The sequence below is a fragment of the Leptidea sinapis genome, chromosome Z, assembly GCF_905404315.1.
Source record: "Leptidea sinapis chromosome Z, ilLepSina1.1, whole genome shotgun sequence".
Taxonomy (NCBI): Eukaryota; Metazoa; Arthropoda; class Insecta; order Lepidoptera; family Pieridae; genus Leptidea; species Leptidea sinapis.
The window spans coordinates 31952130-31969587 of NC_066312.1; the positions used below are offsets into that span (position 1 = coordinate 31952130).

Consider the following 17458-nt stretch of genomic DNA (forward strand, 5'->3'; position numbering starts at 1 on the left):
GACACGTGCTTTGTTAAACAGTTACCTAATTATAACAATGTCAGTGACCTAACAATAACGACGTCTAAAATTTATCTTTTTCTATTACTAAACATTGTTGAGCTTGTGTTTAACTAAAACTTCGCTAAGCACAACATAAACTAAAGTGTACAGGGGACGGAACGCAACTTTTGTCATCTGTAATCTATGTGTCATCTTATAATCTAAATCTTACAAACGAATATAATCTAAGTATTCGCTATACACACCTTAGACAACCTTCGACTCGTGTTTAAATATAATCTATGGTGAAGGACTGTTGATCGCTAAACAACAGAAAGACACAGATTTGTAGTAATAGAACAGTAGCAGTAGAACTTTTTTAAAACAAGTGTTCAACACAAGTTTTATTAATTTGTAATAACACAGTAAGTCTTCATTGTACCTTTGTCACTACAGAACTACATGATAGGGAGAAGTAATTTTAAACTTGGAGTAACTTTGCATGGCGTTTACTAATAACATAGCTAAAGTCTAACAGCCTCACAAATAAAATTAGTATAAAGTTATACCTGATGCTAAATGTCTACAAATAGACAATAGATTATTGCTGATGATTGATTTATTCGGACGTATAACGTTTTCCGCGTTTATTTGCAAGGCTGCTTGACATTCGGAAAACTTCAGAATTATCGTTGTATTGACAGTGTTGTCAGCGATAGAGTCAACATTTTGCATATTCTTGGTTTATTCGCAGGTATAACTTAATATCATGTTTATTTGCAAGGCCGTTAGTGAAGGAGTCCCTAGGATGATAGGGTTGACAATAAACATGATTATGGAGTAAATTATTTGATCGTATACCAGTCAAACTCTGCCACGCCTACTTCGTCTGTTTATACCGAGATTAATAAAAACATGCGCGTGTGTGAATACACTGTTGTATTAAAATTTTAAGACTTTATTAGAACTTAGAAAATAAGTTTTATCCCTACTAATATTATAAATGTGTCTGTAAGTTTGTTTGTTACGCTTTTACGCCGGAGCTACTAACCGATTTTGATGAAATTTGGTACAGCGATAAACTAGAGCTTGGGAACTGACAGGCTACATTTTATTTCGGAATAATCTTTGACCGCGGGATTTGTGAAAAATTGAAATTCACGACGGTGAGCTATATATAATACAAGCTGACCCAGCAAACGTTGTATTGCCATATAAAGTAATAAAAAAAGTTTTGGGGGTATAAAAAATAGATGACTGTGGATGGAATAGAATAAAATTAAAATCTCTATACAAAGATAGGTGTTGATCGTAGACGGGTCTTTTAGGGATGTATGTATTTTTTAAAGTTGTATTAAAAAAAATATCTAAAAATAAAAATTTAGGGGTGGACTACCCTTAACATTTAGGAGGCTTGAAAAATAGATGTTCAGACCTACCCAATATGCACACAAAATTTCCTGAGACTAGGTCAAACCGTTTCAGAGGAGTTTAACTTCAAACACCGCGACACGAGAATTTTATATATTAGATGTGGAGAACGGGAGCGAAAACGGGAACCGGAACTGGAATAGTACTTATTATTTTTAAAAACCCTTTATCTAAACGGACGAAGTCGCGGGCATGAGCTAGTATTTATATAATTACGTTCGAATCCGGGCGGGTATTTTATATGATGAATATGGATGTTTGTTGCCAAGTCATGGATGTTTAAGTATTATCGTATCGTACCTAGTTTGAGCAAGATTATTTATGTAAAAGTATGTCAATATTACTCTAATATTCTTTTATTTTTATTTAAAAGTAAAAATAAGTAATAAGTAAAGTAAAGTTAAACGTACTCACCAGGAACTACATGATTTCCACCAATAGGTGTCCCTGAAGACGAGAACGCGTACGCAGTCTTGGTGCCGAATAACAGGTAGGGTTCCTCTTCGACGGAAAGGCAGGTCTCTTGTGCCACTTGGCATAAGACCAGCGGCATCAGGGCCGCACAGAATATCACCCACCGCATCTTAATGCTCTGAAATATTTCAAGATTCAATAACCCATGAACCCACTCAAACACAATATTCTGAAGGTATTCCAGAACTTTTGTCCCTCAAAAATATTACCGACAGCTTTGATTTTAATGGTATTATTTTTGCCTGTTTACTGTTAGATAGTGACACGTCGAAAAAGTAGCTGCGAACTTTTAACCCTTCTTTCACATTGATATATATACATACATATATATATATATATTAAGATAGAGACAAAATTTATTATACTAAATGTAGCCAACGATTACACCTGGTAGGTTATCTACCACATGCTTCAATAGTAAATATTAGTTTACTCTTCAGAGAAAAAAAACATTAAATTATTAACAAGAGGAAAACCCAAATATCCTTAAGAATTCATGAAAATTGTATTGATTTTCAACAACTATTATCTATACTAATATTATAAAGCTGCAGTGTTTGTTTGTTTGTTTCTTTGTTTGAACGCGCTAATCTCTGGTACTACAGGTCCGATTTGAATGATTCTTTCAGTGTTGGGTAGTCCATTTATCGAGGAAGGCTATAGGCTATGTTTTTTTTTTTTCAAAATTAGGGAGCCGTAATAAAATTGCTATTTTGTAACACAAGGTGTAAAATCGAAAACCTATTTTTGCGTGCGCTGCAAAAACTATTGACAATAGAACAAAATGATGTACAGGCTATAATATAGGCAATATTTTATTACTTATAAAACTATCGCGTGAATTATTTAAACTAGCTGACCCGGCAAAACAACGTTTGCCGGGTCAGCTAGTTTATTATAAGAGTTAAGATTAAAAACATAATAATGATTAAATTTTACTTGCTAAACTTACTTACAAATAATTTACGAACTGTATGGAGACAAGTAACTATTGATGATATATATATACGTGTTTATATCTTGCACAGCCTAGGAATAGGAGAGTTCGTTCCAAACATCCATCGTCGAACTGGTTTTTTCAACAATTTGCTTCTAGGGATACATACTAGGGACACGAAAGTTAATTCTATTCAGAAGTTGAGGTCAGTCAATCATGTTATTTAAAAGTTATAATGCAAAAAAAAAAGATCAAATAGAGTTCGCCGGTTATCCAAATGTTTTGAGTTTTCTTGAGTGTTAATTCTGCCAATATTCGTTTTCAAACAAAACGACACATATGTTGACTCGCTAAACTCTGGCACGAGACTTCTCTCTCCTCGTTTTCTCCTTCTCTTTGAAGACGAATATTGGCGGAATGAACACTCAAGAAAACTCAAAACATTTTGATAATTATGGATTTCCGCAAAATAACGCTTACTCCAATAAATTTTCACCGGGTTAATTAAAAATTATTAGGCATTGCTGTTAAACTTACTTATAGCATGCAACTAGATTATAATTTTATATGTATTATCTTATCTAAAAAACGAAAGTACGATAAAATTTCTTTTTTTTAATAGCGAAATAGAAGGAAAGTTGCTCGCGCAATTTCTTCCCTCTTAGAGCGCCATTTTTTCTGAAGCGATGCTTATAGTGCTTTGAAGTTTAAAACGATTTTTATTTTTATTTTATTTATTTATGATTCCTTACAGCTAACAAAATGAAAAGAGTATATTAAAAATTATACAGAATAGATACGCCAATTAAAAGGAATACTATTAACAGTACAATAAGTATGTGACAAAGTAGTTTAAGACAAAAACGAAAAATACTAGAAAAACTTACAAGAAAAAATTACATAGAAAGAAAAGAAGAAATCGTATCCATATTGAGTAACTGAAACGGTGAGTAGGTTGTGTGGTGTGAGTAGTGTGAGTGAATGTGAGTAGTGTGAGTGAATGTGATTGGTGTGAGTGAATGTGATTGGTGTGAGTGAATGTGAGTGGTGTGAGTGAATGTGAGTGTTCGAATATAATGTTTAAATTACGATGTGAGACTAATAATTTATCCTGAATATACTGATGATTAACTCCTGCAATTTAAACAGTTTAATATCAGTTTTTTGAACCTCAGACGTGATAAGTTGAAAATGTCGACGGAAGAAAATTTCTTATTATATATGTCAGGAATTCGAAATAGAGGTGAATATTTAAGATACTTAGTAGAGGCAAAGGGAATGTTAAATAAATTAGTATGCCTAGTACGTAATGTTGGTACCTGGAATGATATTTTATTTAAGATATCTGGACAGTCAAATTTATTATGTAATATATCATAAAGGAGTAACATATCAATTACATCTCTTCTATCTTCCAAGGTATCGATTTTATGATAATTACAGGCTTCTTTGTAGTCTATAGGAATGAATTGAGATTTAAAATTCAATTTTTTTATAAATATCTTTTGTATTTTTTCAAGGCGGTCAATATAACATTGATATGTAGGCCTCCAGATAGGACTTGCGAATTCAAGGATGCTTCGCACGTAAGCATAATATAGCACTTTTAGGCACAAGATGTCATTGAAAGGTTCGCAAGTGCGAAGAATAAACCCTAGATTTTTATAAGCCTTCTGTGTTATTATTTCGATGTGGTTATTATGGGTTAGTTTGCTATCATGGATCACACCTAAATCCCTTATTTGAGTAATTTTTGGAATAATTTCGTTATTTAAAGTATAATCAAATTTTATGTTATTATGCTTTCGTGAAAATGTAATAATTTGACATTTAGCAATATTAACTGTTATTTTATTTATTTTATAATATTGTGACAGTCTATTTAAGTCATCTTGTAACATAAAGCAATCGTCTATTTGTGAAATCTTTTTATAAATCTTTTTGTCGTCAGCATACAGCAAGAAGTTTGAACTAGCAAAACAATTACTGATGTCATATAAATATATATTGTATAACAAAGGACCCAGGTGCGATCCCTGAGGTACACCAGAAGTCACCTCAACAAAGTCTGATCTAAAACCACCGAGGACGACGGCCTGACAGCGATTTCTTATATACGATTCTGTCCATCTAAGAAGGTTCCCTCTGATTCCAACTGCGTAAAGCTTCTTTAATAGTATACTGTGGTTGACTCTATCAAAAGCCTTTTCAAAATCTGTGTATATTACATCTATTTGTGATCTATCATTCATGTCGCACTTAACGGTATGAGTGAACTCAAGCAAGTTAGTAAGGACACTACGAGATTTAATAAAACCGTGTTGGTTGATAGGGATGCATTGTAGGCAATTTCTATAAATATGATCATATACAATTTTTTCTAACATTTTACCAAATATATTCAAAATGGAGATACCTCTATAGTTACTAATATTTGTTTTTGATTCCTTTTTATGTATTGGTACTATTCGGGCTTCCTTCCAACATCTAGGGAAGGTCCCTTCATTAATGGAGCGCTTAAAGAGTGTTAGTAGCGGAGGTAATAGGCCCGATTCACATTTCTTTATAAAAATAGCTGGTATACCGTCAGTACCGGCGCCCTTTCGGATATCCAATTTACTAAACAACCTCCTAAGTATTCTTTCATCGATCTCAATTGTGTGAAGATTTTCGGAAATATTTGATTCCTCGTTCAGGGTCTCATCATTTAGGTCACTAGGTTGGAATACACTTTGAAAGTATTCATTAAATGCATTGCAGATATCATGTCCATTCGTAAGTAAACTACTTCCGTAGTACATGTTGTGAGGAATACCAGAATCAGTGCGTTTATTTTTAATAAATTTCCAGAATTCTTTAGGAGAAGTTTTGATATTACTCTGACAACGATTCATAAATTTTGTATATGATTCGATTTGCAACCTCTTTACTCGGGCTCTCAGCAAGGAGAACATGGCATAGTCTCCTGGATTTTTAAACTTTTTCCACCTAGTGTGAACTTTGTACTTCTCTTTTATTGAATTAATTAGAGCTGGAGTATACCATTTCGGGTATTGATGACGTGAGGAGATTTTTATAACAGGTATATGAGATTCTATGAGCGAATGAATAATTCTGTAAAAATTATCCACGGCCTCTTCAACGGAGCCATTTAGGATGTCGGACCAGTTTGTATTTTTTAATTTTAAATTTATCGTCTCATAGTCACCCTTAAAAAATTTCTTTATCACGCAAAAATGTGGTTGTAGGGCTTTCATAAAAAGGTCTTTTACGACGATAACCAGGGGACTATGAAAGTGGTCAATATTTACAAGTGAATCGCTACATATGTTACACTGTAAGTAAATATTTGATAAGACAAGATCAAGAATGTTACCACAGCTATTTTTGTTGAAATTATATTGTTTTAATCCCATCAGATTGTAAGTATTTAGTAAACTCAATGCCGATTCTAATAATTCTGAGTTACAGTATTTTGTAATGCTGTAACTATTATCATTACCATACCATGAAATGAAAGAAAAATTAAAATCTCCTATTATGAGAAAATTATCATTCGAATGTTTATCGTAAAATGATATTAGGGTCTTATTAAAGTTACGTAATAAATTATTCGCATCCGAGTTAGGGGGGATGTATGCCGCTATAATATGTAAATCCTTGTCACTACGTAGCGAGCGATTGCTTAAATATATACCCTTCGGAATAGTTAGCCATATACATTCTACTTGCTCGCAGTTTGAGTCCTGTGAAATAAACGCAGCAAGTAATTTCTTAATACATATCAAAACGCCCCCGCCCCTTCTCTTGTGTTTCCTGTCAAATCTGAATACATCATAACGACTGTCACATATTTCCGTGTTTAAAATTCCATCACATAGCCAACTTTCTGTTAAAATTATTATATCATAATTGCTTGTTTCTATATTATTATAAAGTGAGTGTAATTTCGTGCGTAACCCGCGAGTATTTTGATAATAAATTTTGAGATTATTTAAATCCATCATAAAGAAACCTAATTATTATGAAGTAAAAATATTTAAAATATAAGGAAATGTCATTATTAACGATTAATAGTGAATAATTTTTTCACAGTATAACAGACACCCTTATTGTAATTCAAATAAGTAATAGTTTCATCTTCTGACTCTTTTTTAAATTATAATTATGTTTATAGATTTAAATCTGTTGCATCATGAATTCATGATTCATGGCATTATGTACTTATTTAGTTCCTAAAATATTGATAGCAGGTACGAAGGTACTTATTTCCTATTGTGAAAAATGAGACTCCGTTAATACCGATATATAGCAACCTATAAGTATCATATAGGTAAGTATAGTATAACTACTTCATTATTTCCGAGAGATACCTAATTACACAGCTTGTATTATTTTTGGAAAGTTATCCTGGGAATCGATAAAATTAACACAGTATCCTGATACAAAAAAAATAGTGTTGTTGCTTTCTAATAAATCCAATAAATGTCATCCAATGACGGTATTTCATAAAAAAACCAAAATAAGCCAATTGACATTAAAATGAGAAAATTGGAAGTAACACAATACTTACTATAAATAATGTATGAATGAGTAATGTTTATTTAATAATATATGAACAAGTGCACTATGTAAAACATCTGAGGTAATCAGCAAAAATAGAACAAACTTAAAAAAAAATTAACCACGTTACTGTGCCTATGGTCTCACAAGCAGAAAATAAAACTAGAAATAAAATTTGATGTTGTAAACATACACGACTACTTTCTTGTAATCGAATTTACATTTCACATCTGCACAATCACAATGATATTAAAGCATAATAGATTGTTACCTTTAGCCAGAATTGCGAAAAATCAACTTTATTTGAAACACCGTTTAGAAAATGCGCGGGACACGCGGCGTTCCACTGTGGAATGTCAGACAGACTGGCTGAATGAAACAGGCTTGTTGGGTTTGGCTGTCGAGTATAGCCTGTAGGTACCTAGTGCAAATGAGTAAGTTCAACGGTACAGAGACTAAGCTTCTTAAGAGCGGGCATAATTGTTCCCTATTTTGGTAGGTTTTTAACGAAAAGTTAAGAGAGATTAAACAAAACATTATTATAAGCTTTTTTAACCGACTTCAAAAAGGACGAGGTTCTCAATTCAACTGTATTTTTAGTATGTTTGTTACCTCGAAACTTTCGACTGGGTGAACCGACTTTAATGATTCGTTTTTGGTTAGGAAGCTGGTGCTGCCCGTGTGGTACATTGCAGTGGTTCAGATATGACAATGGCATCCATAAAAAACCCATAAAAGACATTAAGTATGTGTACGACAAATGGACGAGTAACTCAATGTCACGCCAACTAATTTCGATTATTCTTTTTTTATTGGAAAGGATGTACTACACTTCTTCTTCTACTTAAGGTAGTTGATGAGAGTTTTGGTGAGGCTCTGACTATGGGGTCCATGACAAAGTAACGGAACTCTTCAATTCTTTGGAGCAAATTAATTATCTTTTATATGCTACCTATGTAACATCGTTATGGTACCAGTAATTGTCGTAGTCGATGATCAATGGAACTCTTAACGGCTTACAGTTGATTATTATTGCTCACAGACACAGTCTTGACGTTTCACGTTTGAATAACTTTAAATATTTGATGAAAATTACGAAGCCACCTTTTTGTGCTTCATGTGAAATAATGAAGGATGTTGAATACTTCTTAAATTAATGTGTCTGATTTCAGCCTAGTAGAGACAAAATTATAGTACTTATGGGTTTGGGCAGATTTGACACAGATTTTTGTAAATATACTTACTTGCCCGTCCTCCATCTTAGGATGCCATAAGTCTGTTAGTTGATGACTGTATAAGTTGCATTTCCTTTTATTATTTTTTTTAGTTGATTTTTCTGTTTATATTGTTTAGTTAAAAGTTTTGTTTGAGTTTTAATGTACTTAGATTATAATGGGGCTGACATGTAGACATAAAAGCTCTTAAATAAATAAAGAAATAAAAAAAAAAACGACATACATTAACAGTGCTATCTGCGGCAGAATTTCAAACTGTTTGTAATCAAATTGCATTGCAAAATTTTTTAAGTCTAAACATACTCAAATAAATTAGAGTATTTCAGATTCACTTAAAATATAAAAGTTTTTAATAATACATCCAATCTATAAAAAAAAAAAACCATTCCAAAACAACAGATATAAAATTCACTAGAAAGTATAAGCGAAGTATAAGTATATGCATAGTTTTATACAATCTAATGAATTAATCTAATAATTGTAGTTACGTTTATTGTTATTTTTGGAGTCTACTATTAGGTTTTAGTAGTCCTTGGGATAGTTAAAATATGATTAGTATATATAGTATAGATATAGTTTTTTTATTCCTTGTATTCCGCCTCTCCATCCTCGTATTATTCATAGAGACAGTACAGTAAACGACCAATTAGTTATTTATTTTACGTTAAAATATTTAAGCTTGTTATTAATAAAACAACACGTGTATCGTGCTTACCCTGACATTATTGCAGTAGTGGAACCATGTCGCGTGGCTCTATGAAACTTAGTCTCTGTACTGTTTTATTTACTCACGTGCCTGGAAGTATATGCGTAGTACATGCAATAGAGCTCACAATACTACTATATATTCTTTGACGATATAGCCATGCGTTTGACAGCCGATACGCGGTAGACTTGGAATTTATTAGCGTATTTAGACGACCTGACAGTCCGATATTAATGCCATTTTGAGTTGGAAGGTGTGTGTTAATGGTTTAATATTCAAAATACTACGGAGCTAATGCTAAGCGTGGCTGATTATTTACGACTTGTCAATTATTATCGATTACAGTTGATCTCTAACAAAAAATCTCTAATCTTTAGCTCTTCTTGTCTGGTACGGTTTGTTTGTCTATACACAAGTATATTGTAAGTCTATGGTGGTACAGCATAGCGGAGAACTCAACAAATTCAAGCGCATTCATGATGATTTTACCTTATCTCGTAAGATATTTGAGCCAAAAAGGTTTTTTAGGAAAATGTATATCATTTATATTTTACAAACAAATCAAATTTTATAACTACCAAGAATACTGGCAGCATTTCCGCGTTGGATAATAGCTAGGCTGATCCGTTGACCGAAATAGCTGCTAGCGCTTGGGTTTCCAGTAGCCTTATTGAGGCGCGAAGATAGTACTTTGAACATTCTCCGCGCTTCTTGGCCCCACGGGCCAAGTTTCTCAACACCAAACGGCACAAAGATGTATGTCTCATTGAGACTATCATATTTGCGACGCTTGCTGTCTTCGGCAGTCGAAGCAGCAGCCCCAGCACCAACTGACTTAAATTTGACATGAGAAGGAGCCACGCAAGTCTTCATTTATTTTACAATATTTTTTATCATATTTGTATAACTTTTTTGACAGGAAGATTCCAGACAAAAATCTTACTTTGGAAGAAATGGGATTTTTAGACTTCAATTTGTAGGACAATTAAGAAGATAGGTACAGTTGCTATAGTCATATATAATAATATAAAATATAGTGTATAGGGGTTACGCTATCACGTCGGGGTCACCACTTTTATTTAATTTAACTATTTCTGATTTGACAGGTGACCCAAGGTCATGTATTGTCTCTCTATCAGAGGATAATTTGGCCATACAAAGAGGTAACGTTGCCAGCTTCATGGGCACCTTACCTGCCGACTGCGATCTTCACGATTTTATATATACTATTTGTTAATAATTAATTTAAATAGTTTTATACACTGGCCTTCAAAAGTAAGTATCACACTTTTAAAATTGGGATAAAGTTTTAAGTTCACAAGATATACTTTCGAAATAAAATGGACTCCAAAGAGAATTTAATTTTGTACATAAAAACTTTATACCTTCTTTTAAGAATTGGCTGAAAAAAAACTTCAAAAACAAAACCATTCCTTTTTCAAAGTGGACGTTTCCGAATTACAATTTTACCATTCACATTTTTCTTTCTGTTTTAAATTTTTTTCAAGATCGATGGGTCTTGTTTTAAAAATTTATGCTAAAAAGCACATAACATTTATTTATCATGCCTCTTTCAGTTGAAGAATGTGCTAGGATAATGGCTTTTCTGGAACTAGGCATCAGTATGCGTCGCACTGCAAGAATGGTGGGTGTGACGGTACGAACGGTCCAGAAGGTAAAGCGAAGGTACGAAGAGACTGCACACCATCTGAGGAGACCTTGTAATGGCAGACCCAGGTGTACCAGTGCCCGAGAAGATCGTTATATTATTTCCACTGTGTTAAGAAATCGCCACCAAAAGTCGAAGTCCAGTTGAAGTCCAGCAACAGCTACTTCAGACCCGGAGGGACTACATTAGTGACAGTACAGTGAGAAGAAGACTTGCTGAAGCAAATTTGAAACCCCGAAGACCAGCGAGTGGCCCAAAACTCGAGAGACAGCATCGAGTAGCGAGACTGCGATACGCCCGTGAACACATGCAGTGGGATGAAGAAGAATGGTCAAGAATTTTGTTTGCAGATGAGTCTCGATTCTCCCTTTACACTTCTGATGGAAGGCGAAGTGTTTACAGGCGACCTGGTGAGCGATACCTTCAAGCCTGCATCTCAGAAAGAGTCCAATACGGTGGAGGCAGTGTACATGTATGGGCTGGCATATCTTCAGAAGGTCGCACAGAGCTAGTAGCCATAGAAAATGGCACCCTGACTGGGCAAAGATATGCTCAAGAGATTTTCAATGAGTATGCAGGGCCGTATTTAGCAAATATGGGTGATGGATCGATGCTGATGCATGATAATGCCCGGCCACACACGGCTCATATCGTACAAGAGTATATTCAGGAGGTCGGTATCAGCGTGATGGCTTGGCCATGAGTCCTGATCTCAACCCGATTGAACACGCCTGGGATGAGCTTGGGAGGCTAGTCAGAAATCGCATACCACTACCTACTACCCTCAGGGCACTAAAGCAGGCCCTGGTAGAAGAATGGGAGAATATTCCCCAACATCGGCTCCGAAACCTAGTGTTCAGTATGCCAAACCGGCTCGAAGCTGTAATCAGAGCTCGAGGAGGCAATACCAGTTATTAAAACTTAAATAACATGTAATACATTTTAGTTGAATTTTTTTACACTAAACTAAAAATGTCTATTTTCATTGTTTTATCTTTTTTAAGTTAAAAATGTTACTAATATATAATTTTAGTTTCTAAGAATTAAAGCCTATAAAATTTGCAACAAAACGTTTTTAATCTTAAATCTCTATAGTTAATAGTTAAGAAAAAAAAATAATTTGAAAAGTGTGATACTTACTTTTGCAGGCCAGTGTAGATTATTAATTAAGTAACGATACGAGCAGGACATTCAGTTGATGGAATTTGATGCGCCCTGCCCATTACATACAAAGCAGTGCCGCTCAGGATTCTTGAAAAACACAAAAATTCTGAGCGGCACTACAACTGCGCTTGTCACCTTGGCACATAAGATGTTAATACTTATTTGCCCAGTAATTTTCCAGTAAAGTTTACATATTACTGCTTCATGGCAGAAATAGGCGCTGTTGTAGTGCCCATAATCTAGCCGGCATCCCGTGCAAAGGAGTATCCCACTGGTAAAATTGATTTATAATTTATTGTGTCATGTGTAAATAAATTTCAATGAATACAATTAATTTTGTATTTTTTTTATTAATTGAATAATTCATATTCAAGCTTTTTTATTTAAATAATCCTTTATCTGTATTTGTATGCAAATAAATAAATATCACAGAAACCGCGAATGCACCAAACAACCTAAGAAACGTGTTAAAACTTTTTGTGAATCCATTTTATTGTTAGCCAATGTTATTAAGTATTTTTCATTGTTATCTTTATTCGAGTTTTTCAGCTTCATATTTTAATAAAAGTTTTTATAGTGTGAATCGCTTCTTTTGTTATATTGATTGTATGAGAAAAGTAAAAGGTATTTCTAGACGTTTTCAAAGAAAGAAATATGAATATTTTGAATTAGCCGTGTACTTTAAGTTGATAATAAGTTCTTTTTTTTCTATTTCTCTTAATTTATTATTCTCTTAAATAATTTATTAAATTTATTAAAAATACAATCATTTATGTTTTGGTATGACCTCAGAAATGATTAATATCCAGTATTTTTACAAAAAAGTCCAATTTAGTATTCTCATCTCATGTTTCAACAATTGCACTTTACTTTTCTGTATGTTTTTACTCTTTTTTAAAAGTTATTAATAAAACGACTCACTTTCCGCTAAGAAAGTAGCAACTTTTTTGAATCGCTCATTTTGACCATAAGCCAGTTTACGTTGAAATATTACCTCATGGTACGAATGAATGAACGAACTAAAACAGTTTGCGATACAATTTCCGACTTCATTTGACGTTAATCTAAATTCGATCGCTCCAACGACGTTGTTTTATGAAATAGCAAAGCAGTGAATCGAAATAACAGTTCATGGTAGGCCCGCAGGTAGAAACATAAACTTATTATGCCTACTAATCGGCTAAGTACAGTTAGTAAGTCTTTGTGGGACAATGTATATGCTTTTACAACTAGATCCCAGGAAAAGTTCAAAACAAATGTAATATAAAATTCAAAAGAATTGTTAGAAAACGTCTAATGTGGTAATGGTTATTATAACATAAAATTACTATCTTAATGATCCCACAGATTGGGAATGGAGCGACTGCCGTCGCCGAATTCTGATAATGTAACGAAAGGTTATTTATTAATAAAATCTTTTATTGATTATATAAAATATATTTTATTCTTAGTTACAATTCTTGAATATGTACATTAGAATTTTGTGTATTTACATTATTAGTACCATTATTTAATCCTATAAAAGTAACAACTGGTTAGAGTGAGGCAGGCTGAGCCTGCCTACCGCTGCCATGTGAGAAAGGGAAGCCAGACTGACTGGCGCCGTAACGCATAACGTAACGAAGCGGTTTAACCTCCAATAAGAAATTATCACTTAAAAAATCTGCCCTCAAATCTATTTGAAAACTTATTGCATCTAATTATGAATCATTTTTTCACAAGACATGCCATCTAGGTCTGCGTCAGCGGGTCACTGAACTTGCATTCAACGCATAGTGACTCGCAAGATGGTGACCTCGATGATTATGTTGATTTACGCTAGAAAGTACCATTGTTGGACTTTTCTCGGGCATCTCGTGATAAGGATGCTGTGGGCCAATGTGTGTACACTGCAAATGTAAACGCTGGTGCAACACACAGCCAATGTTGACAATATTTGTTAAGTAATCTAGGCCTTTAGCATTAGGTTGACTGATTCTTAAGCCGGATTGCACTAACTAACCTTACCTATACAAATTCAAATATTTTTATTCAAAATAGGATGTAACATCACTTATTGAAAGTCAAAAACAGCTACCACCCATTCCAAAATGAATGCCTCAGACCTGAGAAGAATGGGCGCAACAAACTCATCGGGCTTTTTTGAATGAACATGGAATAAATATTTTAACAAAGTAATATTGTACAATTAAACTTATTATTTGATAGCCTGAGGGCGGTCACTCCATTCCCAATCTGTGGTATCATTAAGAAAGTCATTTATGTTATAGTAATCTTTACCACACAAACGTTTCTTAACAATTCTTTTGAATAGAACGTAATACTTTTGTTTTAAACATTTTCTGGGATCTTGTTGTAAAAGCATATACATCGCCGCACAAAAGACTTACTAACTCGACTTAGCTGAGTAGTAGGCATCATCAGTTTATGTCTGTTCCTCGTGTTAACATTATGGTTATGACAAATGAAAACATATTAACGTACCGGTTAACTTTAACTGTTAACCGTAATCGTCCAATCTTCGCCGGTTAAAGCTATTGTTAATGTTAACTAGCTAAATAGCGAACTATCAAATTTTTAAATAAATATAATAAAATATTCGCGAGTGTCACTTTTAACTTTAACTATGCCAAGGAAGTGAGTGTTACCGTTAACATTAAATTTGACTTAAACCTTAACCATAACAGTTAATATGACGCAACCCATCCTTAGTATTTTTTGATTATAAAAAAAGAGATATATAATGTAGATACAGCATGACAGAAAAGGTAAGCCAATCAATAGTTACCGTAACAGATTTTGATTGACACATGGACATTGGTTACGTATCGGGCTGTCAAGTGATATATGCGCTAAAATATTCTAATAATAATAAAATAAGTCTATGTTTCAATTTGATATAATGAAAATATTAACACCCTTTTACACAAATTATCTTGCCCCAAACTAGGCATAGACTATGGGTACAAGACAACGGTATATTTAATACAATATACTTACTATATACTACGACTACATAAAATTAAAACTATCATTACGTGGAAGCGTACCAAGAATACTGGCAGCATTACCGCGTTGGATAGCAAGGCTGATCCGTTCACCGAAATAGCTGCCAGTGCTTGGGTTTCCAGTAGCCTTATTGAGGCGCGAAGATAGTATTTTGAACATTCTCCGCGCCTCTGCGCCCCACGGGCCAAGTGTCTCGACACCAAACGGCACAAAGATGTATGTTCGTAGTATTGTAAATATATTTACTTAAACATACATATTATAAACATCCAATACTCGGAAACAAACATCCATATTCATCATGTAAATTATTGCACCTACCGGGATTCGAACCCGGGACCTAGCTTAGTAGTCAGGGTCACTAACCAGTCGGCTTAAACTTCAACATGCGAAGTAACAACGGTTTGAGAAAATAGCCGCATTGGGAATGGTCAGAGGCTCTACATTGTGTTACGTATGACATGTTATTGTGCGGTGACCTCAATCAACATGTGCACTGACCCGTTTTTACCTGCCCACAGTCGACCAAGCTTAATTAATTTTTAAATCGAGTGTTTTAATTAAAACATCGGCTCGGCAAGCGCTCGTTGTTGTTTGAAGTAGCCGTGTGAAATAATTGAAGCATTTCAATTTTATTAAAGTCAATAATTTTCGGTTTAATTTAATTTAGAGATATTCGACGCCAATTTTTTTTTTGAGAAGCAAATCCCTATTTTTTTGTGAATATCAAATAACTTTTGCTTTTCTATTCGGTTTTTAAAAAATCTGCAACTTTCTCCATGCGCTGTATTTTTTCATCTTTTTTTTACATAACTATCTTCTATCATACCCACTCGATGATCCAATGAAATCAAGTTTTAAACAAAAGTATAAAAATACCTAAAGTAAACTAGACGAGACGGGCTATGTCAGTTTATTTTATTTTTTCAGCCTTATCGTCAGCCTCGTATTCTTCAGATCTAAGCCTATTAGCCAATTCTTCAATGCGCGGGCCCCATTGTAATTTGGTATCAACAGAATTACCGAAAAAAATAAACTATTGTAATAAATTTTGTTTTCATTTCATCTATTATCAATAAATGCAGCAATATATAGCGTCAGATTGAACCTTGTTTACATCACCTTACGGAAGTTGATTTCACTTTGAATTTGAATGGTTCTTTCTACAGGATTACGTGCATCATTATTATAAATAAGGACCAGGATTGGTCCAAGAATAGACCCTTGGGGTACCCCGACGTAGACTGTGTTTCAGTAGATCTGCCATTCACATCGACTTTCTGAATTATATTGATTAAATATGAAATCAGTAAGATCGATTGCATTCTGTTTTATGCCAAAGTGACATGAGCTTCCAGACCAGTGTTGTATGCGGAACTCAATGAAGAGCCTTGGATAAATCACAGAAGATACTGAGTGCATATCTCTGTAGCTTTCTATCTATGCACTGTATTATCTACGATCCAAAGAATCAATTTTTCTTCTTATCGTTAACCTCGTATTTTGCAAATCTCAGTCTATAAATCAATTCTTGAATATGAGGAATTGCAATTTGTTTAAATAGTACTACCGAAAAAATACTTGCATCTAATGTAGATGGCATAGCATGGGGTACAATAAATTTTATGTATTTCGTTTTCATTTCATTTATTGACACTCAACCAGTACGTGAGCATTGTTTACATCATCTTACGTAAGTTGATTTCACTTTGAATTTGAATGGTTGTGCGTATATAATTAGTAAATTTGCTATCTCAGATAAACTGATGCTATTAGGTTTTTTAGACAATGTAATGGCGATTATTTCTTCTCAACATCAAGCAAATATTTCTGTTTTGTGGCATTGGCAAGATATTATTTCTTGTAGACTATTGAGTCTACAAGAAATAATATCTTGCGTGCACAGGGTGCAGTTAATGGTATGTGATCAGTTGTTGATTTTTACGGAAGATTAGGACAAACGAGCATACGGGTGTACTTGGTGTTGAGTCATGAGCGCCACTCACATTCTTTTGCTGCAGAGGAATCACAGGGTTGCTGTCTGCACCTTAAGAAGGTGTACGTGCTTTTTTTAAGGTAAGCATGTCATATCATATTTGAAATAGTGCGTTATTACTAACATTTCTTCGGAACTATCTTATTTGATCATTAAACTAACTGCTATGCTGAGAAGGACACAGGCACAGCGCATATTCATCAATTAGACCTCTTGTCCTGTGAGGGACTATACGGCACACATGGTTTTTTTAACCGCCAACAGTGAGGACAATTTTTTTTCTTGTCATTTT

The 17458-nt window shown here is 33.9% G+C and overlaps 1 protein-coding gene across 1 annotated transcript in view; it reads right to left on the reverse strand.

Annotated features, from left to right (window-relative positions):
• LOC126978612 (multiple inositol polyphosphate phosphatase 1-like) overlaps positions 1-7773 on the reverse strand; it is a 34275-nt gene extending 26502 nt beyond the window's left edge. The window contains exons 1-2 of the mRNA XM_050827584.1: positions 7659-7773; positions 1828-2005 (exon numbers count right to left, since the gene is read on the reverse strand). Of these exons, the coding sequence (XP_050683541.1) occupies positions 1828-1996 (169 nt within the window). The 5' untranslated portion in view covers positions 1997-2005; positions 7659-7773. The remainder of the gene's footprint in view (positions 1-1827; positions 2006-7658) is intronic.
• Positions 7774-17458: the final 9685 nt, after the last annotated feature.